Source organism: Vigna umbellata, chromosome 4, assembly GCF_029865625.1.
Source record: "Vigna umbellata cultivar VRB3 chromosome 4, Vumbellata_1.0, whole genome shotgun sequence".
Classification (NCBI taxonomy): Eukaryota; Viridiplantae; Streptophyta; class Magnoliopsida; order Fabales; family Fabaceae; genus Vigna; species Vigna umbellata.
In genome coordinates this window covers 47,012,304-47,035,885 of record NC_142168.1, presented here as the reverse complement: position 1 = coordinate 47,035,885, position 23,582 = coordinate 47,012,304, and the positions used below count along the sequence as shown (strand labels likewise).

Here is a 23,582-nt window from a genome sequence, read left to right as displayed (position 1 = left end):
GATACCAATAATGTAACATCCCAAAATTATACAGTCATCAACCATATACTTAGAATAATTACACGTATCAATAACTCAAAACAGTTTTAAAAGAGAAGGAAACAGATTTAAATAAATGGCCGAACGGCCTTTCATATAAATTAACGAGCGTTTACAAAAGAAATGAGGACGAACGGTTTACAAAGACTGACCGAACGTCCAAATATGTACATCTACAAAAGAAAGACGCTCGCTCACAGCCGCTCGATACCCTATTTACACTGACTAAAACCGAACGTATTCATGGTTCGGCCTTCACCTCAACTTCCACCAAGTTTTCTTCAGCAATGATCTCCTCCTCAAGTGTTCGCTCCAAAGATGCATCTCCCTCTGCTCACATCCACACGGATGATCATTGCATTTGACAAGACGGATATACATAGACAAGACAACACAATGGAAAATGCAAGGGTAAGCTTATTGAATTTAATTTAAGTCAAACATACAGTTCATGCTTATCAATTCTAGCAAGTACATTCACAACATACACATACAATTCATACATTAATTCCATCCAAAAATCCTGATACTAGACCGACCGTCCGGACTGTATGAATCCTGTGTAGCTAAGGCGTCCGTGCACCCAGGTGGGGTAACTGGAATGCTCATCAGTAGCCACCTGAGGTTAGTCTTTTGTCCAAGTTACAGTTATGGACAAGACCTCCTGCCATTCCCACGCATGACGTACTCCTCTCTACTTGAGAACGAGCACTCACGGAATATCAGGATGAACCACCATCTAAGCTTACCACGTTCATACTTACAAATCTCAATTTCCAACCAAGAGTCGTTCCACCCTGGAACGCTCGTTCAAATACACAAATCACAATTTCAGTTCTCATAGTGTTCACACCTCTTATTTCATCCTCTTAATTAAATTTTCATTCTATGTTCCACTCTCTTAAAAAGACGAACGTTCACTCCCCTTCATAACGAGGACGAACGTCAAGAGCTAGACCAATAAAGACTCCTTCAAATCAGTTAAATGAACTGATTCTAGTACGATCCAAATAATACTTAGAAAAATTTAAGTTCAGTGACACTTGAACGAATCAAATGGATAAGGAAAATCACAAGCAGTTTAGGTAAATAAACTGGATAAGATTTAATTCAAGAGACAAAATCGCTAGTCAATGACTGAACGCGAAAATAGAAGTTAAAGAAATTTTGGACGAACGTCACTGAGGACTTGGACGAACGTCAATAGAACTTTTGGACGAACGCTGTTACCGTTCGTTGAAAATGAAAGAAGGAACGAACGTTCGGTATATGACCGAGCGTCCTTTATCACATACTCATTTAGACGAGCGTTCGATATCAGACCGAGCGCTACTTATCATTTACACTTTTAAGACGAGCGTTCGGTCTAAGACCGAGCGCCATTCAGGACGTACGTTTTTAGGTCGAGGCTCTTAGCTGGATTCAGAATCAGAGAAAAATTTGGAATTTATATAAGATGAGATATTTAAAGTTTATATTTTAGTAATTTGACTAATAGTTCAAAGGGATATTATCAGGCTTCTCAATTCTCACACAACACTCATGATGTTTACATCTGGCCGAATGCACAACGTAAAGCTATATAAGAGGGCGTTCGTCCTCAATGAGAATCCTTTCCAAATGAAAGGGTTCAACTACTTCAAGGAAATTACCAATACTACCGAACGGTAAATGACCGTATCGATACGAACGTTCATTTTCATAGTCTTTACATATTCAAAATCATCTTACAGTAACTCATTTTCCAGTATAACTTACATTCATATAATTAATCATCTCACAGTATACTCTATACTTCTAAATCTTTGAATCAAAATCATATACCAACATCAAATATCAAGATCACATTACATACAAATTTACAGAACATTCATACACACAAACGTACAGTTCCCAGTACATACATGCAACACTTTCATATATCATCTCAGAATCATATTCATATACTCAAAAGTCAGATATCAGAAATCATATTTTCAAGCATCACATACGCGCATGCAGTACAGACATCACATGAATTAAACCAATAAGCTTCCCTTACCCGGATTAATCAACGTGCGTTCGTTCTTCAGAGAGAAAACAAGATTCCCGTACACTCCTCTACCCTTAACGTTCAAAACCCCAAAACTCCTCAAACTAAAATATTACAGAAAAACCAATACTGGTTCAGAGAAGGTGCATGCAGATTAAGACGAGGCTTGCATGTTGAAAATGAAGAGTGGTTGAGGACGTGAAACTTACCCGTTTCAGAATCCAAAACCAATCGGTTTGATGGAAAGCTCACGGTGCAGGGACGCTTCTCACGGTGCTGAAACGTGAACGGAGTAAAGGGTGATGAGTTGCAGAAGAGAGAAGAAGAAAGATTTCTAGAGAGAAGGTAGAGAATTTGGAATGCAAGAGTTCGGAGAGGAAGACGAAGTGTGCAAAGGAATGTGAAAAGTGTTTTTCAGAAATCATTTCTTTCCCCACGCAGGACAATCGTCCAACCACCTGCTGCCACTTGGATTCCATTAACGTTTTAGAACGTTCTAAAGTGACACTTGTCAGCATGCATGCAGTGTGAGTGTGAGTGCGTTTTAATAGAAGGGTGTGCGTGTCACGGTGCATTAATGGAAGCACAGTGGTGACTCAGCGGAGTAATTAATGGGACGTGACAGAAAACATATTTTTAACCTATAAAACTGTTTTAAATGCGTATTTTTTTTTAAATTGAAAAGATTAAGTATTTAAAGATATTAGAGAATAAAAATAATATTTATTTCAAATTTAAGATAAATCAAACCTTAATATTCAAAAGAATAAAACAAATCAATTAAGACATAATCATGCTGTGACATCCCAAAAATACAGTCATAAACCATATAATTAGAAAATCACTTTTAATAATAATTCAAAACAGTTTTCCAACTAAAAATAAAATCGAACAAACGAAAGCTCAAGGACGAACGTCCTTGAGTACAGTCTTACATCAATAACGAACGAACGCGCAAAGCCGTACGTCCTCACAAGAGTTACAAATTTCAGCCGAACGTACAATTAAAACTTGACCGAACGGTTTACACGGAAATTACCGAACGGTCGTACAAACCAAAAGAAAACAGCTAAGTGATCGAACGACCATTATAGCACACTGCTACACTACTAGCCGAACCTCTTACTGCTCGGTCTTCACTTCAACTTCAACCAGATTCTCTTCGTTCAATGCCTCTTCCAAACGCTCGTCCCCCTCTGCTCACATCCACACGGATGATCATTGCAATGACAGGACGGACGTACAAAATGAGACAACACAAGATAAAACGCAGGGTAAGCTTATGTAATTTAACTCATGCATCAACATACAAATTCAAGTAAACAGTTCATCATACATGTATATTTCAACACACCCATAATAGAAAACTCAACACACGACTGACTGTCCGGACTGTATGATTTCCCGTGTAGCTACGACGTTCGCGCACTCGGGTGGTGTAGTAGCTGGCACTCTCATCAGCTGCCACCCGAGGTTAGTCCGTTCCGTCCAAATTACTGTTATGTGACGGTTCTGTCCAAATTACTGTTATGTGACGGGGACCTCCTGCCATTCCACGCATGACATACCCTCTCTATGTGAGGACGAGTAGTCACGGAATATCACAATCGAATCGCCTGCTAAGTCTGGCCACGGTCATACTTTACAAATTCTCATAATCATCCAAGAGTCATTCCTCCCCGGAACGCTCGTTCAATATTCATACTTTCATTTCATTTCATATACTGTACATCATTTACTATTCATCATTCATAGGGAAACCATAAAAAACGAACGTTCTGTCCCCAATAAGACCGAGGACGAACGCTGTGAGCAAGACCAAAAGACGCTCGTTCGAATCACAGTACGAACGGCAAGATTTCAATGACGTACGGGAATACATATTATACTGTTCATTGGACGAACGTTATTTACTTTCAGAATCAATTGAATGAACGGACGCTCGTGAATCAATAACCGAACGTGGTAAATCTGAAGTTGGACGTACGCTATTTCAATAAAACCGAACACCATTTAGAGCGAGCGCTCAGCATAAGACCGAGCCCCATTTTAGGACGAGCGCTCAGTATAAAACCGAACACCATTTAGGACGAGCGCTCAGTCCAAGACCGAGCCCCCTTTCAGGACGAACGCTCATTTCAAAAACCGAGTACCATTTGGACGAACGCTCAATTCGGAGCACTATTTGGACGAACGCTCAATTCAAAACCGATCGCCATTTTGGACGAACGCTCAGTGTGAGTCCGAGCACCATTTTCGACGAACGCTCAATTCAAAACCGAGCACCATTTGGACGAACGCTCAATTCAAAACCGAGCAACATTTGGACGAACGATCAGTGTGAGACCGAACGTTAATAGTCTTAAAAGAATAGTCTTTGATAACCATACTAAGGGATTTTCGAAGTATTTACGAATGGTAAAGTATACTATTGCATATAAATGTAAAGGAATGTGATTTATCAAAGAATACCGAACACCACAGTAATTGACCGAACGCTCAAACAAAGCTTTAGAACATGAGGAAGCTCGTCCTCAACAGGGTTCTATCCAAATGACCGAATCCCATTTCCTGACTGTTAAAGAGGGAGGCCGAACGGTCAAAGACCGTTCAGCACGAACGTTCTTTATTACGGGAAAACTCTTATTCAATCCATTTATATTCCAGTTCATTTTCAACATGCAAATCTCATAATTTCATTCGCTCATACCAAAACCATCCCATTCATATATCTCATACATCATATGTAACTCTGTCATATTTCATTTCCATTCAATAAACAACGAACGTCCATGCAAATCAATCACAGTAACATCATGCATCATTTCCATACAATTGAATAACGAACGTTCACACACATACATCAAACCAGTTAAATTAAATAAGCTTCCCCTTACTTGGAATGACCGAACGTTCACATATGCACCACCACTCTTTTCCACTATAGGTCCTATGCTCGTCAACGCTCGTTAATCAAACGGCTTCGTTTTCTCCAGACGAACGTTTCCTCTGGTAGTCCTCGATGCAGTGCGTCCTTCTACGGTGCCGGAACACAGAAAGGAGGAGATGAAAGGTGTACACTTAGAGGGAAGTTGCAGAGAAATGAAGAGAGAAGGAGGAGAAAGAATTTCCAGAAATGAAAAATGGTGGAGCGTGTGGAGTGTGGAGAATATTTCAGAATTCTCAGATCTGCTTTCCACCTCACCAGCGCACTTCTCCACTCAGCCAACGCACATTCCCAGTCAGCCACACTGGACGCACGTTCTGCACTCCAGATTCCTGACAGTCCATGCTGGACGTCCACTCCGCAGTCGCCACGTGTCTTCCACTTCCAATTCCTGACTCAGCTCCATGTGCAACAGCTGGCGCTCGTTAGTGGGTGTCGGGCGCTGCTGTCGTCCAAGTGCGTCGCTGAGGTGGCGCGCTCTTCAACTGCCACGTTTTTTTTTTTTTTTTTTTTTTTTTGAGGCCTGACACATGCTCTTTAGACTTAACTGATATCAAATTTTTGAGGAATCTACACTTGTATGATAAAAGAACTTATCCACCCAAACTATCACACAAGGTTAACTTATCAAACATATATAACAAGAAAAAAGGTCAATAGACTAGGAATCTCTTACTACTCTTGACTATATATCCACCCTTCTATATTTGAGTTTTGATGATTATTAGAGTGTTAGAATTATTTTCCACTTCAAAACTTCTACGTCAATACCTCACTCTAAAAATGTCAACTCCTTTCATTTTAGTTTTGTTTCATCAATTTGATAAATTAAGTATGACGTACTAAAGAAACCTGTATTAATCCACTATGATCCTGTCAACACCCAATTTCGTCCGGATTGACTAATAGAGTGTAAAATAAAAATAAAAATAAAACATTAAAAAGAAAAAGAGCGTTCGTCCTCCACCGTTCGTCCTTTGCTTTATTCGACCGTTCGTCCGTCTTTACCTCTAGGACGTTCGGCAATCTCAGCTTCAACCGTTCAGTCTTCAAGCGTTCATCATTCGACCGTTCGTCCATTCATTCCTCTAGGACGTTCGGTCTTCAGTCAACCGTTCGGTCTTCTTTTGAACGTTCGGCCTTGGTGAAGTTATTCTCATTTGAACGCTCGGTCATCCATGATCAGCCTTCAGCCATTCTCATTGACGTTCGGCAATCTTTACCATTTAGCGTTCCACCTTTAGATCGCTCGTCCTATACCGTTCGTCCATTCCTGACCATAAGCGATTGTACTGCACCGTGCGTGTTCGTTTCTACGCTTTCAAACGTTCGTCCTCTATCCTACGTGAGCGTTCGTCATCGACTGTGAATTCAACCGTTCGTTCTGTATTAACGTTCGTCCTGTTGGGGAGTGAGTGTCGATAGGTAGCTTTTGGTCTTGATGATGTATATTCTCATAAAGCAATCTCGAGCGTTCGGTCTTGTTGGATTGATGATTGTGGGCGTTCATCCTTAAATTGGTAACTCTTAAGCGTTCGACCTAGATCAGAACTCTTACCTTGTGAACGTTCGGTCTGAACGTTCGTTCATTTTATGTGAACGGTCGTTCACGGTCGTTCGTTTCCGGTATTGACCGAGCGTCCAAAAGTGGTGGTGGCTGCGTTTTTAATTCGTTTGAGCTGTACAGCAAAGATTCCCACCTTCAACTGCAGATTTTGTCTGAAGTGAAAGCGATTGACAGCATGGGTTTCTGAAAAAGAGAATATTTTTGGCTGACACCTTCACTTTTGTCTGCCACGGGTGCCCATGTGGTGCCTGTACAGATTCCATCTGTAAAGTCTGGCGAGCACTACAACAGACACAGGGGTCCTCTTGGGGGAGGGATCATCTCACATTTTTCGAACTCAACAAGATGATCTCCCATGACCATCATCATACACACACGGCCATTCAGGGGCACTGGTCCCTTTCTTCTTCATCTACATCATCCATCTCCCCTGTTGCGGCAACTCCGATTCATCTACAACAGAGACAAAAAGGGAAAGCCAGCCACAAAGGGGGAGCTTCAGGAGTTTAACAATGGTGAACAGAGCTCCAAGAGTTTGTGAAAGAAGACAACACATGTCACAGCCAAGTCTTGGAAAAACATCAGCACATTGAGTCAAAAAGAAGGGGCCACCACATTGAAAACTCTTTGAAGCATCCAGCAGCTCACGGTTTGCTTGAAGCTTCTTCTTGGAGAAATAACACACGGTGGAGTGGTGTCAAAGCTGGCTGGATCAAGGAGCTGGTGTCTCATTCACGGACAACATCAAGGCATGAGGAGCAGCACTCTTTGGAAGCAAATCAATAGGAGTTGCTGCCACATCTTTCTATCAAATTATCACGGCTGGAAGCAAGCCAATGCACACCGTAATGAATCTCTTTTTTGGCTGGAATGAAGAGCATGGTGAGTGGATACTGCAGCAAAGTTTAAACGTCCATTGTGAAGGATGAAGCCACCACCATGGCTGGAAGGAGCTCACGGTCTAGGTGCAGCAAAGAGAAGGGTGGTAGCAGCTCCACACGTTCAGCAACTCCAAGGACCTTCACGGTCCAGCGCCTAGCAGTAACGTCCAGCCAACCCAATCTCAACACCCAAAGCAGATAACAGATATTAGAGGATAAGGGAGCAATTGTCGAGAGCAAGTTCTAAGTTCAAATGAAGGGGGGTAACTGTCGGAGCTAGGTTGGCGGCAGTATCGTGCGAAGAAAAGAGAAGGAGAGGGGAAAGCTTGGCGCGACTCGCGGCTTCCGGTCGGGTGGAGGAGTGGCGACGACGTTGCAGGTTGAAGTCAGAGCGCCTCTCTCTCACGCGAGAAAGGAAGAGGACCTACACATTGGTCTTTGACTGTATTAAAATTTATTTTAACCAATGTGTAGGTCTTCAAAGCTGACATTGGTCCTCCAACTGAGGAACTACTTAACGCTTCATCAAGACCTGTGGAAGTCAAATACAATCCTGCGTACCTTCTTCCTTCTATCACGTCCTTTACTTTGTTCACCAAGTTCCTCCATGACACTACACCAACACAAAAAGATAAATTACATTACACCAACACAATCAAGTAAAAGAACAAAATGGAAATGATAACAAACATTGTCAGCATTTGTTAAAAGACAACCAAAAAGAGAACAAAAAAATAATACTAATTTACTAATTCATATCATTCGTGCCACATAAAAATACATTTTGTAAGACTCGTGGTACAGGAACAGAACTGGTACCTAAGGCAAATTAACTGGGTACCTGGGTTCAAGTTTTAGCACACCGAGGCCAACAACGACCACCACACTAATTTTGGGGTGCCTTCTTTATTTTCCCTCATTTGATCTACTTCTACGTTATCTGGGAACAATTTCTTAACATTTTTTTAACAAATTCGTGCCACATAAAAATACATTTTCTAACACTCATGGAACAGGAACATAACTGGTACCTTAGGCAGAATATGTGGGTACCTAGGTTCCAATTTTTGCACACCAAGGCCAACTACGTCCACCACTCTCATTTTGGGGTGCCTTGTTTGTTTTCCCTCGTTTCAGCTACTTCTAAGTAATCTGGGAACATTTTCTTAACAAATTCGTGTCACATAAAAATACATTTTCTAGGACCCTGGGTTCACCAACATAACTCGTACCAAAGCCGAATGAATTGGGTAATTGGGTTCAAGTTTTTTCACAGCAAGGCCAACTAGGTTCACCACTCTCATTTTGAGGTGGCCTGTTTTTTTTCACAGCAAGGCCAACGCGGTCCATGACTACCAATCGAAAAAAATTACAACAACAATGTAAGATTAAGCAAACAAGTATACAAATCAGTAACACAACAAAATCCACTTGGGAGACATTTCATACATAAGCAAAACCATCCACAAACAACATCATGCATGTATGAAACCTTCATTCCACTAAAATCAAAAAAAAAAACGAACCTTCACTCAGCACGAGGCACGGCGGTTGGAACACAGACGAAGATAAAGGTGTGGGTGGGACTGACAACCCGGAAAACCCCTCTTTTTGGTCCACCGAACAGTCCACACTCCGGCGACACTCCGGCGATGCTCCGGCGGCACTCCGCCGGCACTCCGGGACAGGGACGGAAGCAGGTGGGACGACGCGAGACCTTCAACGCGCCCCTAGTTCGCTGGGCCGGACCGGACGGAAGACGATGGCGTCTTCCCTTCCTTCGCCAACGTCAGACCTGTGGCGGCCGTGAATCGGAATCGCCTGGAGGGGTTCGATAGCTCCCAGACAGCCTTCAACGTTGTCCGGCGACACTCCGGCAAGCACTCCGTCGGACGTCTCTCTCTCCAACTCCCTTTCTCCAAGTCGTTCGGCCTCTCTAGGTTACACTCTCTATCTCTGAACCTTGGCACTTCTCTTTCTAAAATTGTTCCAAATTCAATTTCAAATTTGAAACGCGAACCTGCAAACCCTGACCACTCCCTTTCCACGTCATATTTCATTTTCATTTAATTTTTCCAACTGGACCACTCAAATTTAGACACGTGTAGCGTGTCTAAATGTTGTCATGGTTGTTCAAGTATCATTTTCCAATCAGATATTTCATGAAACTGATCTTTATAATTGTTTTTTCATTTCACAAAATAAGAGTATTTAACAATATTGTCTACGTAGCATATGTATTTTTCTTGCCAAGTTTTAGTTTAGTTCCGTTTTCAAACTAAAATTAGAAATTTCTATTAAATTATTACGTAGTATACAAATTAAAACAATCAAACTTATACGAGTTTGAGTAGAAAAGGTAAAGAAATGAATGAATTTTACTTCAATTGATGGAACACTTCACCTGGTCAATCTCGTAAGGTAAATAGTTTTTTGTGAAGAAAAAATTAACCCAGGTTATCTTACGTGTCACTTAATAATTATCTTTTTCATGTTTAACGTGACATTTTATCTGCACAGATATAATCTTCTACTTAAATGCTTATTATCTAGGTAAGCTCTAATTAATTATTGCTAAGAACTCATTATCTCTACCATACTTACATTATTACCATTATGTCACGTCCAAATTGTATTAATCTGAAACAATTGCAAGGTTGTCACGCCCCATTTAATGCCACTGTGTATTCATTAATACACTCACGCCCCCACGTGCGGTGCCATTAATGTGCACTTTCATTCTTTGAATCTCTCTGACATGTGTCACATCGGAAGGTTCTGCTCTCAATTCTGGAAGCCAGGTGTCAGCACAGGAAGGAACGTCCGTATAATTTGGTAAGAGAATTAAATTTCTCTGAAAAACTCTTCCCTCCTCTGCGTACACCTTCCTCTTCCCCAGAAATTCAAAATCTCCATTTTTCTCCTCCTTCTCTCTAGAACCCCTCTTCTTCTCTCTTCTGTAACTCACCCTACGCTGCTCCGTTCACGTTTCAGCACCGTGAGAACCATCCCTGCACCGTGAGCTTTCCATCCAACCGAACAGTTTCGGATTCTGAAACGGCTTGAGGAGTTTTTGGGGTTTGAACGTTAAGGGTAGAAGAGTATACTGGAATCTTGTTTTCTTTCTGAAGAGCGAACGCACACTGTTTAATCCGGGTAAGGGAAGCTTATTAGATTTAATTCTTGTGTTGTGCGTTGTTGCATGATTGTTCTGTGATGTTGCACTGTGTTGAATGAATGTTATATGAATTTTGGTTAAGTATGATTTTGATATCAAATGTTGGTATATGATTTTGATGATGAGATGATGTATGAAAATGTATAAATTGTACTATGATATGAATGATTTAATGCATGAAAGTGTATACTGGAAAATATGATTACTGTATGTGGAATGTAAATATGAAAATCCTATGAAAATGAACGTTCGTTATCGAAACGGTCTTTGACCGTTCGGTATTCGTAGTAAATTATTTGAATGAGTCGAACCCTTTCATTTGGAAAGGATTATCCTCGAGGACGAACGCCCTCTTATATAGCTTTACGTTGTGCGTTCGGCCAGACGTAAATATCACGAGTGTTGTGTGAGAATTGAGAAGCCTGATAATATCCCTTTGAACTCTTAGTCGAATTATTTAAAATATAAACTTTAAATATCTCATCTTATATAAATCCCAATTTTCTATGATGTTGAATTCAACTAAGAGCCTCGACCTGAAAACGTACGTCCTAAGTGGCGCTCGGTCTTATACCGAACGCTCGTCCCAACAGTGTAAATGATAAGTAGCGCTCGGTCCTTTACCGAACGTTCTTTCCTTCCGTAATTATCAACGAGCGGTTATAGCGTTCGTCCTAAATTGAAATAGCGTTCGTCCAATAGTTCTATTGATGTTCGTCCAAGACTTCAGTGACGTTCGTCCAAACTTCATTAAATGCCTAATTTTACGCTATGTCATTGACTAGCGATTTGTCTCCTGAATTAACTCGTGTTCGGTTTATTTATATAAAACAATTTGTGATATATCTATCCATTTGATTCGTTCCAGAGTTATTGAATTTAAATTATTCTAAGTAAATTCCAGATCATTCTAGATTCAGTTCATCTAACTGATTCAAGTTCGTGAACAAGCCTTCTTGGTATTGCATTAACGTTCGTCCTCTATTACAAAGAGGGTTGGACGTTCGTTCTTTTATGGAAGTGAAACTAAGAATGAAAGTGTGAATGAGATGAAAGATTAAGATGTGCGAACACCATGAAAAATGAAATTGTGATTGTTGGTTTTGAACGAGCGTTCCAGGGAGGAACGACTCTTGGTTGGAAATTGAGATTTGTAAGTATGAACGTGGTAAGCTTAGATGGTGGTTCATCCTGATATTCCGTGAGTGCTCGTTCTCAAGTAGAGAGGAGTATGTCATGCGTGGGAATGGCAGGAGGTCTAGTCCATAACTGTAACTTGGACAAAAAGACTAACCTCAGGTGGCTACTGATGAGCATTCCAGTTACCCCACCTGGGTGCACGGACGCCTTAGCTACACAGGATTCATACAGTCCGGACGGTCGGTCTAGTATCAGGATTTGGATGAAATTATTGTATGAATTGAATGTAAATGTTTGTGAATTTACTTGCTGTATTTGATAAGTATGAAATATATGTTTGACTTGAATTAAATTCAATAAGCTTACCCTTGCACTTTCCTTGCGTTGTCTGTATATGTGTATCCGTCTTGTCCTTGCAATGATCATCCGTGTGGATGTGAGCAGAAGGTGATACTTCCCTGGAGCAAACACTTGAAGAAGAAATCCTAGCTGAGGAAAATCTCGTTGAAGTGGAAGTGAAGGCCGAGCAGTAAAGACGTTCGGTTTTTGGTTAAAGAAATTAGAATAGCGGGTCGCTTAAGCGAGCGCCCTTTTGGTTGGTTGTATATAGTTGGACGTTCGGTCATTATTTTGTAAACCGTTCGTCCTAATTCTTTTTGTGAACGCTCGTTATTTTTGTGTGTATATGTAAGGCCGTTCGGCCATTTTTGCACAGTGCTCTCTTTAATTGTAAAACTGCTATATAATATTAATACATGTTAATATTCTATTATATAGTTGCTGACTGTATAAATTTTGGGATGTTACAAATGTCGATTCACATTATTAAGAAAATGTATTCCTTAATTATTAAATTATCATACTAGTAACTACCAAGCCTTCACTACTTATATACCTACATTTGCAAGTCAAATTGTTGAACCTTGAAATAAGTAATTTGGTTATTATTTTTTTTGTCGAAACTTTATTATCATTTATAAAATAATCATAAATTTTTAAACGCGTTTTAATTTGAACAAATATTATGCAGTTTTTAATTAAAAAATATAAAGAATAAGAAAAGTTTAGCATATAAAAAAAAAAGACGAAAACAATTTGTTGATAATAAAAAAATGTTAGTAAATTAACTTTATAGATGAAACGAACGAAAATCAATTGGTAAAGTGATTATTAATAAATGTCCATAGATAAATATTCATGGATAAATGTTTGTAGATAAATATTTGTAGGTAAATGTTTGTAGATAAATATTTGCCGATAACATCGGTTAGTAGAATGTGTAATTAGATTTTTTTTTTCTCTTTTCTTTTTATCTTTTTTCTAGTATTGTTAAAATGGATTATTTGACTCAACTCAATCTAATTTGACCTACCACGAGTTGGTCATTTAGTCCATATTCACTTGAATGGATTTGAAGTTAAATTTTTTGTTGTTTATTTAAGTAGATTTTGGAAGTAAGTGAGAGTGAATTTAGAAGTACAATTTGTAAGAATTGGTATAGAATTTGATTAATGTGACAAATTAAAAAAATTTACTTCCAAATTCGTTCTCACTTACCTCAAAAATTCACTCAAATAAACAATAAAAAATTTATCTTCAACTTCTCTCAAATTCATTGAATCACTCTCCACCAAATTCATTTATTAGTGAGCTAATTCAACCCGATTCATTTATTAGTGAGCAGGAAACATTCAAACCCGATCCGGCTTACTACGGGTTGATGGGTTATTACAATTTTTTTTAAATCTAAAACAATTACAATTTATTTTTTTGTAATTCAAATTTAAATAATTTTACTCTAAACTGATATTAAACTCTAAAGACAATTCAACGTAAAAAATTAACATACAACTCAAATATAATTCAAAAGCAAACCCAAAAAGTGAATAATAATTTATAATATTTACGGGTAGGCAAATGGAACTGAACTACACTGCACTATTAAAAATTGTACTAAACTAAAAACTAATTTGTCTAAACTAAACTGAATTGTAAAATAGTTCAGACAAACTGAACTAAATTGTTTTTTGTTTTATCAAACTGGAGTGAATTGTACTAAATTACAATATAAACTTAACTGAACTACTAATTGAATTGTAAACTGTACTAATTTTAACCGAACTAGGTAAATAATGGAGTTCAAGTCGTTACAGATAATCATCACAATGATTTATTAGATTAGAGATTTATACCAAATAGTTAATTATTTATTTTATGAATGTATTTTATACATAGTAAAAAAATGTAACATATGAAATATTAATAATATCTTAATTTTGACTTTTTGAATTTAAATAATAATTAACTATATTTATATTTTTTAAATATTGAAAGGTGTAACATCCCAAAATACAGTAATTACCATAAATCAGAATTAATTACAATTAACAGTAATCACAAACAGTCTTTACATTAAACTCAGCGTTTAAAAGCCGAACGGCTTGAATACGAAAGAACGTACGCTCAAAATACAATCAGAGATGGTTAAGACGAACGGCCTTACAAAATAATTGGTCGAACGTTCATACTATACTAACACGCACAGTACTATTCTAACGAGCACTCTAAGGCTCGGCCTTTACTTCAACCTCCACCAGGTTAGCTTCATCCAAATTTTCTTCTTCCAGCATTTGCTCAAGGGACGTACCATCATCTGCTCACATCCACAACGGATGATCATTGCATTTGACAAGACGGAGGTACATGGACAGTAGACAACACAATGGAAATGCAAGGGTAAGCTTATAATATTTAATTTATACAATCAACACATACATTTACATTTCAAAACACACATACAGCATGTGGTTCATCAAATAATAATCATAGAAAAATGTAATATAAGATAGACCGTCCGGACTGTATGAACCGTGTAGCTACAGGCGTCCTTGCACCCGAGTGATGTAGTAACTGGGATACCCTCAACAGCTGCCACTCGAGGTTAATCCTTCGCCCCTGCTAAGTGAGGGATACGAAAGACCTCCTGCCATTCCCACATATGACTACTCCCTTCTACGTGAAGATGAGCATCACGGAATATCAGGATGGACCAAGCCAGCATTAGCATGCCCACAGTCATACTTTACAAAACTCAATAATCAATCATATCTGAGACGTTCCTCCTTGGAACGCTCGTTAAAATCCATTTCCAATAATTCGTTCACAATATCATTCGCCCATATTAAACGGTTCTCATATTCACATTTTCATTCTGTGTTCCACTCTCTTAAATTCATTAACGTTCATCACTTAATCAATAGAGACTATCGTTACAGTACTCCTACATCCTCGTTTCTGAACAAAAGAAACGAACCATTTATCCACTTAATACGTTTCAACACTAAAAATTTTGAAGGTACTGATCTTAGAAGATATGGATGATACTTAGAAAGATTTTAAGTATAAAGACTCCAGGTAGAATCCAAAGGATACAACCAGTAAGAAAATATTTAGATAAACAACCAAATATGATTAAATTCAGAAGACAACACTGCCAGTCAAAGAACGAACGTTAAATAACAATTTGGACGAACGCCAGTTACGTTCGCATTCAGAATTCAATAATAAGGACGAGCGTTCAGTTATAAAACCGAACCCTCCTTTAACGAACGCTGGGTCAATGACCGAGCATAAATCCGAACGAACGCTTGGTATAAACCGAGCGCTATCTAGGACGAACGCTTCGGTATAAGACCGAGCGCCCATTTGGGACGAACGTTTAATAAAATGACGAACGCTCTGTAAAATGAACGTTCGACACAAAGTCGAATGACATCAAGGACGAACGCTCGACTTAAGGCCGAACGTCATTGAGGACGAACGCTCGACTTAAGGCCGAACGTCACGTATTTATAAAGTTTCAAATATTTATCTATACTGAGCTGAACCGAACGCTCATTCACAAAATTGGGGACGCTCGTTCTCGAGCAGAATTCCTTCCAAATGAAGGAATTCCAAATCTAAGTTATTTTGCTGAACCCCGAACGGTCTATGACCGTACCGGGACAAGCGTCACTTATCAGAGGGAAGATTAAAATTCCAGATTTCTCAAGTTTAACAGAACTTTCCAGATTTCAAATTTATAACTTTATAACTTTCATTCCAGATTTAATTCATCACTAACATCATTCTCATACAGATTTCAACATTTTAATCATTCCAACTCTACCATAATCATACTCCATTCATACGTAATCAAATCATCATGCATTTCAAACCACCAACAATATATACAATCCACGCAAACAGTGATCGTTCATGACAGATAAATCAAAATCAGAAAGCCAGATTCCATAACAGTGGTCAATCATACAGCTCAAACATCATGCAGTTCATACATGCACAATAACAGTGATCATCCATACAACTCAAACCTTACATTTTTCATTCATACAACTCAGATTACACAATATGCAGTATAAATTAAACACATAAGTTTCCCTTACCCGGATTAGAATTCAAGCTTGTCCTAGAAGTAAAAATGGCTTTGTCCAACTAAGCTTTCCTCACGTTCTTGACTCTTCCAAACAAAAATCTAACCATGGAACACAGAACACTTAGAATACATGCTTGCATGTATGAAAAACTCTATTTTTCCAGAAACCTAAGGACGAACTACAGTAAGGAGACTTACCAGGTTGGATTTAATTTCTGTTCGGTCCAAAATGAAGATCACAACTGGACGAACACTCCTACGGTGCTGAAATCGTGATTGGAGAAGAGATATAAGTTTTTACAGTAAAAAGGAAGTTCACTGGTTCAAGAGAGAAGTTGGAGAATATGAAAGGGTGAGTTTCAGAGGTTGAAGATGAGTTCGTGTAAGTGAAAGTGTGTTTTCGAAAAGTCTGATTTTGTTAAACTAACGTTAAATTGGAAGAACGTGTCACAGGTTGCCACATGCACACCAAACTCTGATTTGGAATTCTCTCCCGTGACACGTGGTGTGCTTGCATGCAAAGATTGGTGCATTTTTAATGTAGCAGAGAAATGATGGTGGCTTAAATTTTCGTGCACAGCAGAGGTGAAAATCAGAATTGGGAGTGGGTTTTAAATGGCTGGGAATGAGGTGGCAAGCATTAAGGGTGAGGTGTCAGGATCAACTTAAGCTAATTATTACGGATCTCACATTCTCCCTAACTACAAAAATTTTCGTCCTCGAAAATTTAGAACTTACCCGTGAATAGGTGTGGATATAAGTTCCTCATTGCACTCTCCACTTCCCACGTTGAATCTCCAGTCTTTTCGTCCCATACAATCTTTACCAAACGAATGTCTTTTCCTTTATGCAGCTTGGTACGTTCATCTTCAATGCGGACTGGTTGTAGCTCCAACGTTCGGTCTGGACGCAGTTGAATGTCTTCCAGCTCCAAGACATGAGAAGGATTAGCTATGTATCTTCTAAGCTGAGACACATGGAAGACTGGATGCAGATTTGATAGTTGAGGAGGCAATGCGAGTTCATAGGCCACTGGTCCAATCTTCTTCAATATTTGATACGGCCCTATGAACTTGGGAGACAGTTTCTTTGGACGAACAACTCTGCCTACTCCAGTGATTGGATTCAGTCTCAAAAATACATGATCACCTGCAGCGAATTCCAATGGTCTTCTTCTTCTATCCGCATAGGATTTCTGCCTGCTCAAGGACGTCTTCAACCTATCTTGGATCAACTTAACCTTCTCGGTTGTTTGCTGGATGAGTTCAGGTCCAGTTAGCACGTTCTCTCCCTCTTGGAACCAGCAAAGTGGCGTTCTGCACTTCCTCCCATAGAGAGCTTCAAACGGCGCCATTCCAATACTAGCTTGAAAGCTGTTGTTATACGTGAATTCCACAAGAGGCAGCACCTCATCCCATGCGCCTAAGTGATCTAGGACGCACGTCCTCAGTAGGTCTTCTAGCGTCTGAATAGTACGTTCGGATTGACCGTCCATTTGCGGATGATATGCTGAACTCATCTGCAGCTTGCTTCCCAATTCACCTTGTAAAGATTGCCAAAACCGAGAGGTGAATCTCGTGTCTCGGTCAGAAACTATGCTTGAAGGTACTCCATGCAGACGAACAATCTCATTAATATACAACTTGGCCAAATTAGTCATTGACATCTTCAGGTTCACGGCCAAGAAGTGTGCGCTCTTCGTTAATCTGTCCACGATCACCCAGATTGAATCATGATTCCTCACCGTTCGTGGTAGATGAGTCACGAAGTCCATGGAAATGCTGTCCCACTTCCATTCAGGAATTTCCAGTGGTTGAAGCAAACCACCTGGTCGTTGGTGTTCGGCCTTAGCACGCTGGCAAGTTAAGCAAGACGCTACAAATCGTGCTACATCACTCTTCATTCCAGGCCACCAAAACGATTTTCGTAGGTCTTGATACATCTTAGTCATGCCAGGGTGCATGCTAAGACGACTGTGATGAGCTTCCTCCAAAATAATCCGCTTCAGCTCGCCATCGTTAGGAACGCACGTCCTACCCTTGTAACGCAGCATGCCGTCCGTTCCTGTGTTGAAGTCCTTATCTTTAGTTGAAACCAGCGCGTTTAATATCTTCACCAGATCTTCATCCTCACGCTGCTTCTTCCAGATTCGATCAAACACATTACTTGATATTCTAAGGTTGCAGCACTTGATGCTGTTCGGTTCTAACTCAAACTGCAACCTTAAATCCCTAAAGCTCTCCACTAAGCTTAACTCTTTAACCATCATAACCGAGACATGCACTGCCTTCCTGCTTAGTGCGTCCGCCACCACATTGGCCTTCCCAGGATGATACAACAGCTCAAACTCATAGTCTTTCAGAAATTCCAACCAACGCCTCTGCCTCATGTTCAATTCCTTTTGATCAAATAAATACTTGAGGCTCTTGTGGTCACTGAAGACTTGGAATGTGGATCCGTATAGGTAATGCCTCCAAATCTTCAATGCGAACACAACCGCTGCCAGTTCCAGGTCGTGTGTGGGGTAGTTCCTCTCATGAATTTTCAATTGGCGAGATGCGTACGCTACTGCCCGCTTCTCCTGCATAAGCACACAGCCCAACCCTTGATGAGATGCATCACAGTAAACTTCAAAGGGCTTGGACGTGTCTGGAATGATTAATACCGGAGCGCTCGTTAATTTCACTTTCAGCTCCTGAAAACGCTCCTCACACAGATCAGTCCAGGCGAACGGTTGATCCTTCCTAGTCAACTGAGTTAGCGAGGCTACTATCTTAGCAAATCCTTCAATAAAACGCCTATAGTAGCCCGCGAGTCCCACAAAGCTACGAACCTCAGTGACCGTACTCGGACTCTTCCAATCCAACACCGCTCGCACTTTAGCTGGATCTACTGAGATACCTCCAGCCGACACCACATGTCCCAAAAATTGCACCTCCTTCATCCAGAATTCGCACTTGGACAGCTTTGCATATAATTCCTTCTCACGTAATACTCCAAGTACAAATCTAAGATGTTCCTCATGCTCGTCTTCTGTCTTGGAATAGACGAGAATATCATCTATGAAGACGACTACAAACTTATCCAAATAAGGCCTGAAGATGCGATTCATATACTCCATGAACACGGCTGGAGCGTTCGTCACTCCAAATGGCATCACCACGTATTCATAATGCCCATACCGCGACCTGAACGCTGTCTTATGAATATCATCCTCCTTAACTCTGATTTGATGATATCCGGATCTCAAATCAATCTTTGAAAATACTGCAGCCCCATGCAGTTGATCTAGTAAGTCATCTATCCTCGGCAATGGGTATTTGTTCTTGATGGTCAGCTTATTTAACTGCCTGTAATCTATGCACAACCGAGAGCTGCCATCCTTCTTCTTCACTAATAGTACAGGCGCTCCCCATGGTGACACGCTCGGTCTAATAAACTGCTTGTCCAAGAGTTCTTCAATTTGTTTCTTCAATTCGGCCAACTCTGCAGGCGCCATTCGGTACGGTTGAACCGAGATAGGTGCTGCTGTCGTCACCAAATCTATGGTGAATTCAACTTCCCGAACAGGAGGCAGTCCAGGGATCTCTTCCGGAAAGACGTCTGGAAACTCGTCCACGACCGTTCGTTCAATACCGCCCTCCCTGGACGTTCGTTCTTTTCCTAATTCTCCGAACTCCTGATATTCCTGTGTCATGATCAGGAAACAGCTTGCTCCTTCCATTATATCCTCCTTTAATTGACCGAGCGTTACTGAAAATTCTTCTTCTTCTTCATCCGGAAACACCAACTCTTTTTTTCCACAATCTATGAGGATGTGATTGGTAGACAACCAATCCATTCCTAGAATCACCTCCAACCCTTGAAGAGGTAGGCAGATGAGATTAACTTTGTACTTACGCCCTTCCAATTCTATAGGACACCGGACGCACATAGTGGACGTCCTAACCTCTCCAGCCGCTGGTGTTGACACCACCAGATCGAACGGCATCTCACTCACTTCTAATCCCAGCTTGCAAACGCACGCCTTCGAGATGAAGGAATGCGTTGCTCCCGAATCAAATAACACGCAGCAAGATGTACCAAACACAAGGCATGTGCTAATGATCAGTGTACCTGAGTTGGCTGCCTCTGCACCAGTAATAGCGTACACACGCCCAGCTGCTTGAGCTCGTCCTCCTCTAGGCTGATTTCTGCCAGCATTTGGTGGCCTCATCACTGCCCGTCCACCCATGTTACAGTCATTTTCCAAGTGTCCGTTTCGCCCACAACGATTACAGTGCTTCACTCCCACCAATTGAGGACAGGACGAACGGTAGTGTGGTCCTCCACACTGGAAACACGTAACATTTCCATACTGACCAGCTCGTCCAGCAGGAACTAAAGCTTGAGAACCGCTCGCATTAGATGGCTGGTTTGGACGAGCGTACGGGGCTCTTCTTGGAGTAACATTGCCCCTGGAAACTGTAGTCCCTCTACTCACTTGTTGTTGCTTCTTGTGCCTTTCCGCTTCTGCCATGTTCTTCTCTAAAACCTTGGCCCTTTCCACCATGGCCGGAAACGTCCGTATACACAAACTGGAGATCAAAACCTTCAAGTCACTCCGCAGTCCGTTTTCAAACTTACGGCACTGCCATTCTTCGTTTGTGGCCATCGTGCTGAAACGAACCAAGTGTTTGAACTTGTTCGTATATTCAGAAATAGACATCCCGCCTTGGACCAGTTGAAGAAACTCCACCTCTTTTGCAAACCGGACGCTATCAGGAAAATATTCTTCGTAGAATTTACTCCTAAACACTTCCCAAGTAATAGGAGTTTGAGCGTCTGTCAAGAGAGCTTTCACGCTCGTCCACCAGTGGTTCGCCTCACCAGTCAACAAATACTCAGCGTACGCCAACCTGTTCACATCTGGGCAGCGTTTGGCGTTGAAAATTCTCTCAATATCTCCCAGCCACTGATCAGCCTCATCAGGGAGGCACTTCCCACTGAACTTAGCTGGGTGATGCTGCAGGAAGCTCTCCAAACTCCACTCGGCAGCAGGTTGAGCAGCGTTTGAAGAAGATGCTCCAGGCGCACCTCTAGTTGCAGCCAAGATTTCCATCAACTGCCTTTGCGTGTTTTCAGAATTGACACGCGAGGCCTCCAAACCTTGCATAGCAGCTTGGTTTTGCTGCATCAGGGTGGCGTTTTGCTCCAGCAACGTGGTGTTCTGTTGATGCAGTCGTTCAACTACGGTTTCCAACAACCTAGCGTTGCTGGACGTATCGGACTCATTCGGTTGGGGAGGAGGAGGAAGTCTAGGCGCCATTAGTTCTCTGGATCAGAGAAAAACAAGCGTTAGTAAAGTTCGAGAGTTAAAACAATAACTCATTAACACATAATAAGCACACAGCAAAAACGTAGTGCACTCATAGCCTACAGTGTTCCTTAAAAGAACAAAACTGCTCTGATACCACTAATGTAACATCCCAAAATACAGTAATTACCATAAATCAGAATTAATTACAATTAACAGTAATCACAAACAGTCTTTACATTAAACTCAGCGTTTAAAAGCCGAACGGCTTGAATACGAAAGAACGTACGCTCAAAATACAATCAGAGATGGTTAAGACGAACGGCCTTACAAAATAATTGGCCGAACGTTCATACTATACTAACACGCACAGTACTATTCTAACGAGCACTCTAAGGCTCGGCCTTTACTTCAACCTCCACCAGGTTAGCTTCATCCAAATTTTCTTCTTCCAGCATTTGCTCAAGGGACGTACCATCATCTGCTCACATCCACAACGGATGATCATTGCATTTGACAAGACGGAGGTACATGGACAGTAGACAACACAATGGAAATGCAAGGGTAAGCTTATAATATTTAATTTATACAATCAACACATACATTTACATTTCAAAACACACATACAGCATGTGGTTCATCAAATAATAATCATAGAAAAATGTAATATAAGACAGACCGTCCGGACTGTATGAACCGTGTAGCTACAGGCGTCCTTGCACCCGAGTGATGTAGTAACTGGGATACCCTCAACAGCTGCCACTCGAGGTTAATCCTTCGCCCCTGCTAAGTGAGGGATACGAAAGACCTCCTGCCATTCCCACATATGACTACTCCCTTCTACGTGAAGATGAGCATCACGGAATATCAGGATGGACCAAGCCAGCATTAGCATGCCCACAGTCATACTTTACAAAACTCAATAATCAATCATATCTGAGACGTTCCTCCTTGGAACGCTCGTTAAAATCCATTTCCAATAATTCGTTCACAATATCATTCGCCCATATTAAACGGTTCTCATATTCACATTTTCATTCTGTGTTCCACTCTCTTAAATTCATTAACGTTCATCACTTAATCAATAGAGACTATCGTTACAGTACTCCTACATCCTCGTTTCTGAACAAAAGAAACGAACCATTTATCCACTTAATACGTTTCAACACTAAAAATTTTGAAGGTACTGATCTTAGAAGATATGGATGATACTTAGAAAGATTTTAAGTATAAAGACTCCAGGTAGAATCCAAAGGATACAACCAGTAAGAAAATATTTAGATAAACAACCAAATATGATTAAATTCAGAAGACAACACTGCCAGTCAAAGAACGAACGTTAAATAACAATTTGGACGAACGCCAGTTACGTTCGCATTCAGAATTCAATAATAAGGACGAGCGTTCAGTTATAAAATCGAACCCTCCTTTAACGAACGCTGGGTCAATGACCGAGCATAAATCCGAACGAACGCTTGGTATAAACCGAGCGCTATCTAGGACGAACGCTTCGGTATAAGACCGAGCGCCCATTTGGGACGAACGTTTAATAAAATGACGAACGCTCTGTAAAATGAACGTTCGACACAAAGTCGAATGACATCAAGGACGAACGCTCGACTTAAGGCCGAACGTCATTGAGGACGAACGCTCGACTTAAGGCCGAACGTCACGTATTTATAAAGTTTCAAATATTTATCTATACTGAGCTGAACCGAACGCTCATTCACAAAATTGGGGACGCTCGTTCTCGAGCAGAATTCCTTCCAAATGAAGGAATTCCAAATCTAAGTTATTTTGCTGAACCCCGAACGGTCTATGACCGTACCGGGACAAGCGTCACTTATCAGAGGGAAGATTAAAATTCCAGATTTCTCAAGTTTAACAGAACTTTCCAGATTTCAAATTTATAACTTTATAACTTTCATTCCAGATTTAATTCATCACTAACATCATTCTCATACAGATTTCAACATTTTAATCATTCCAACTCTACCATAATCATACTCCATTCATACGTAATCAAATCATCATGCATTTCAAACCACCAACAATATATACAATCCA

General features: G+C 40.5%; 1 protein-coding gene across 1 annotated transcript; it reads right to left on the bottom strand.

Annotated features, from left to right (window-relative positions):
• Nucleotides 1-280: 280 nt before the first annotated feature.
• Nucleotides 281-20,873, bottom strand: LOC148200399 (uncharacterized). The gene is made up of 7 exons (XM_088112930.1): nucleotides 19,660-20,873; nucleotides 19,053-19,443; nucleotides 18,885-18,971; nucleotides 18,717-18,800; nucleotides 18,257-18,599; nucleotides 16,958-17,203; nucleotides 281-369 (listed from the first exon to the last, which is right to left on the bottom strand). Exons 1-7 carry the CDS (start codon nucleotides 20,871-20,873, stop codon nucleotides 281-283), a joined length of 2,454 nt encoding a protein of 817 aa, XP_087969056.1.
• Nucleotides 20,874-23,582: the final 2,709 nt, after the last annotated feature.

Excerpts from the sequence above, each read along its gene's own strand:
- LOC148200399 (XM_088112930.1), bottom strand. The coding sequence starts at position 20,873 with ATGGCCACAAACGAAGAATGGCAGTGCCGTAAGTTTGAAAACGGACTG. Across the intron at positions 18,801-18,884 it reads TGAAATTAACGAGCGCTCCG|GAGAAGCGGGCAGTAGCGTA; the intron begins GTATTAATCATT and ends GTGCTTATGCAG. Across the intron at positions 17,204-18,256 it reads CGGCATGCTGCGTTACAAGG|TCTTCCATGTGTCTCAGCTT; the intron begins GTAGGACGTGCG and ends ATCTGCATCCAG.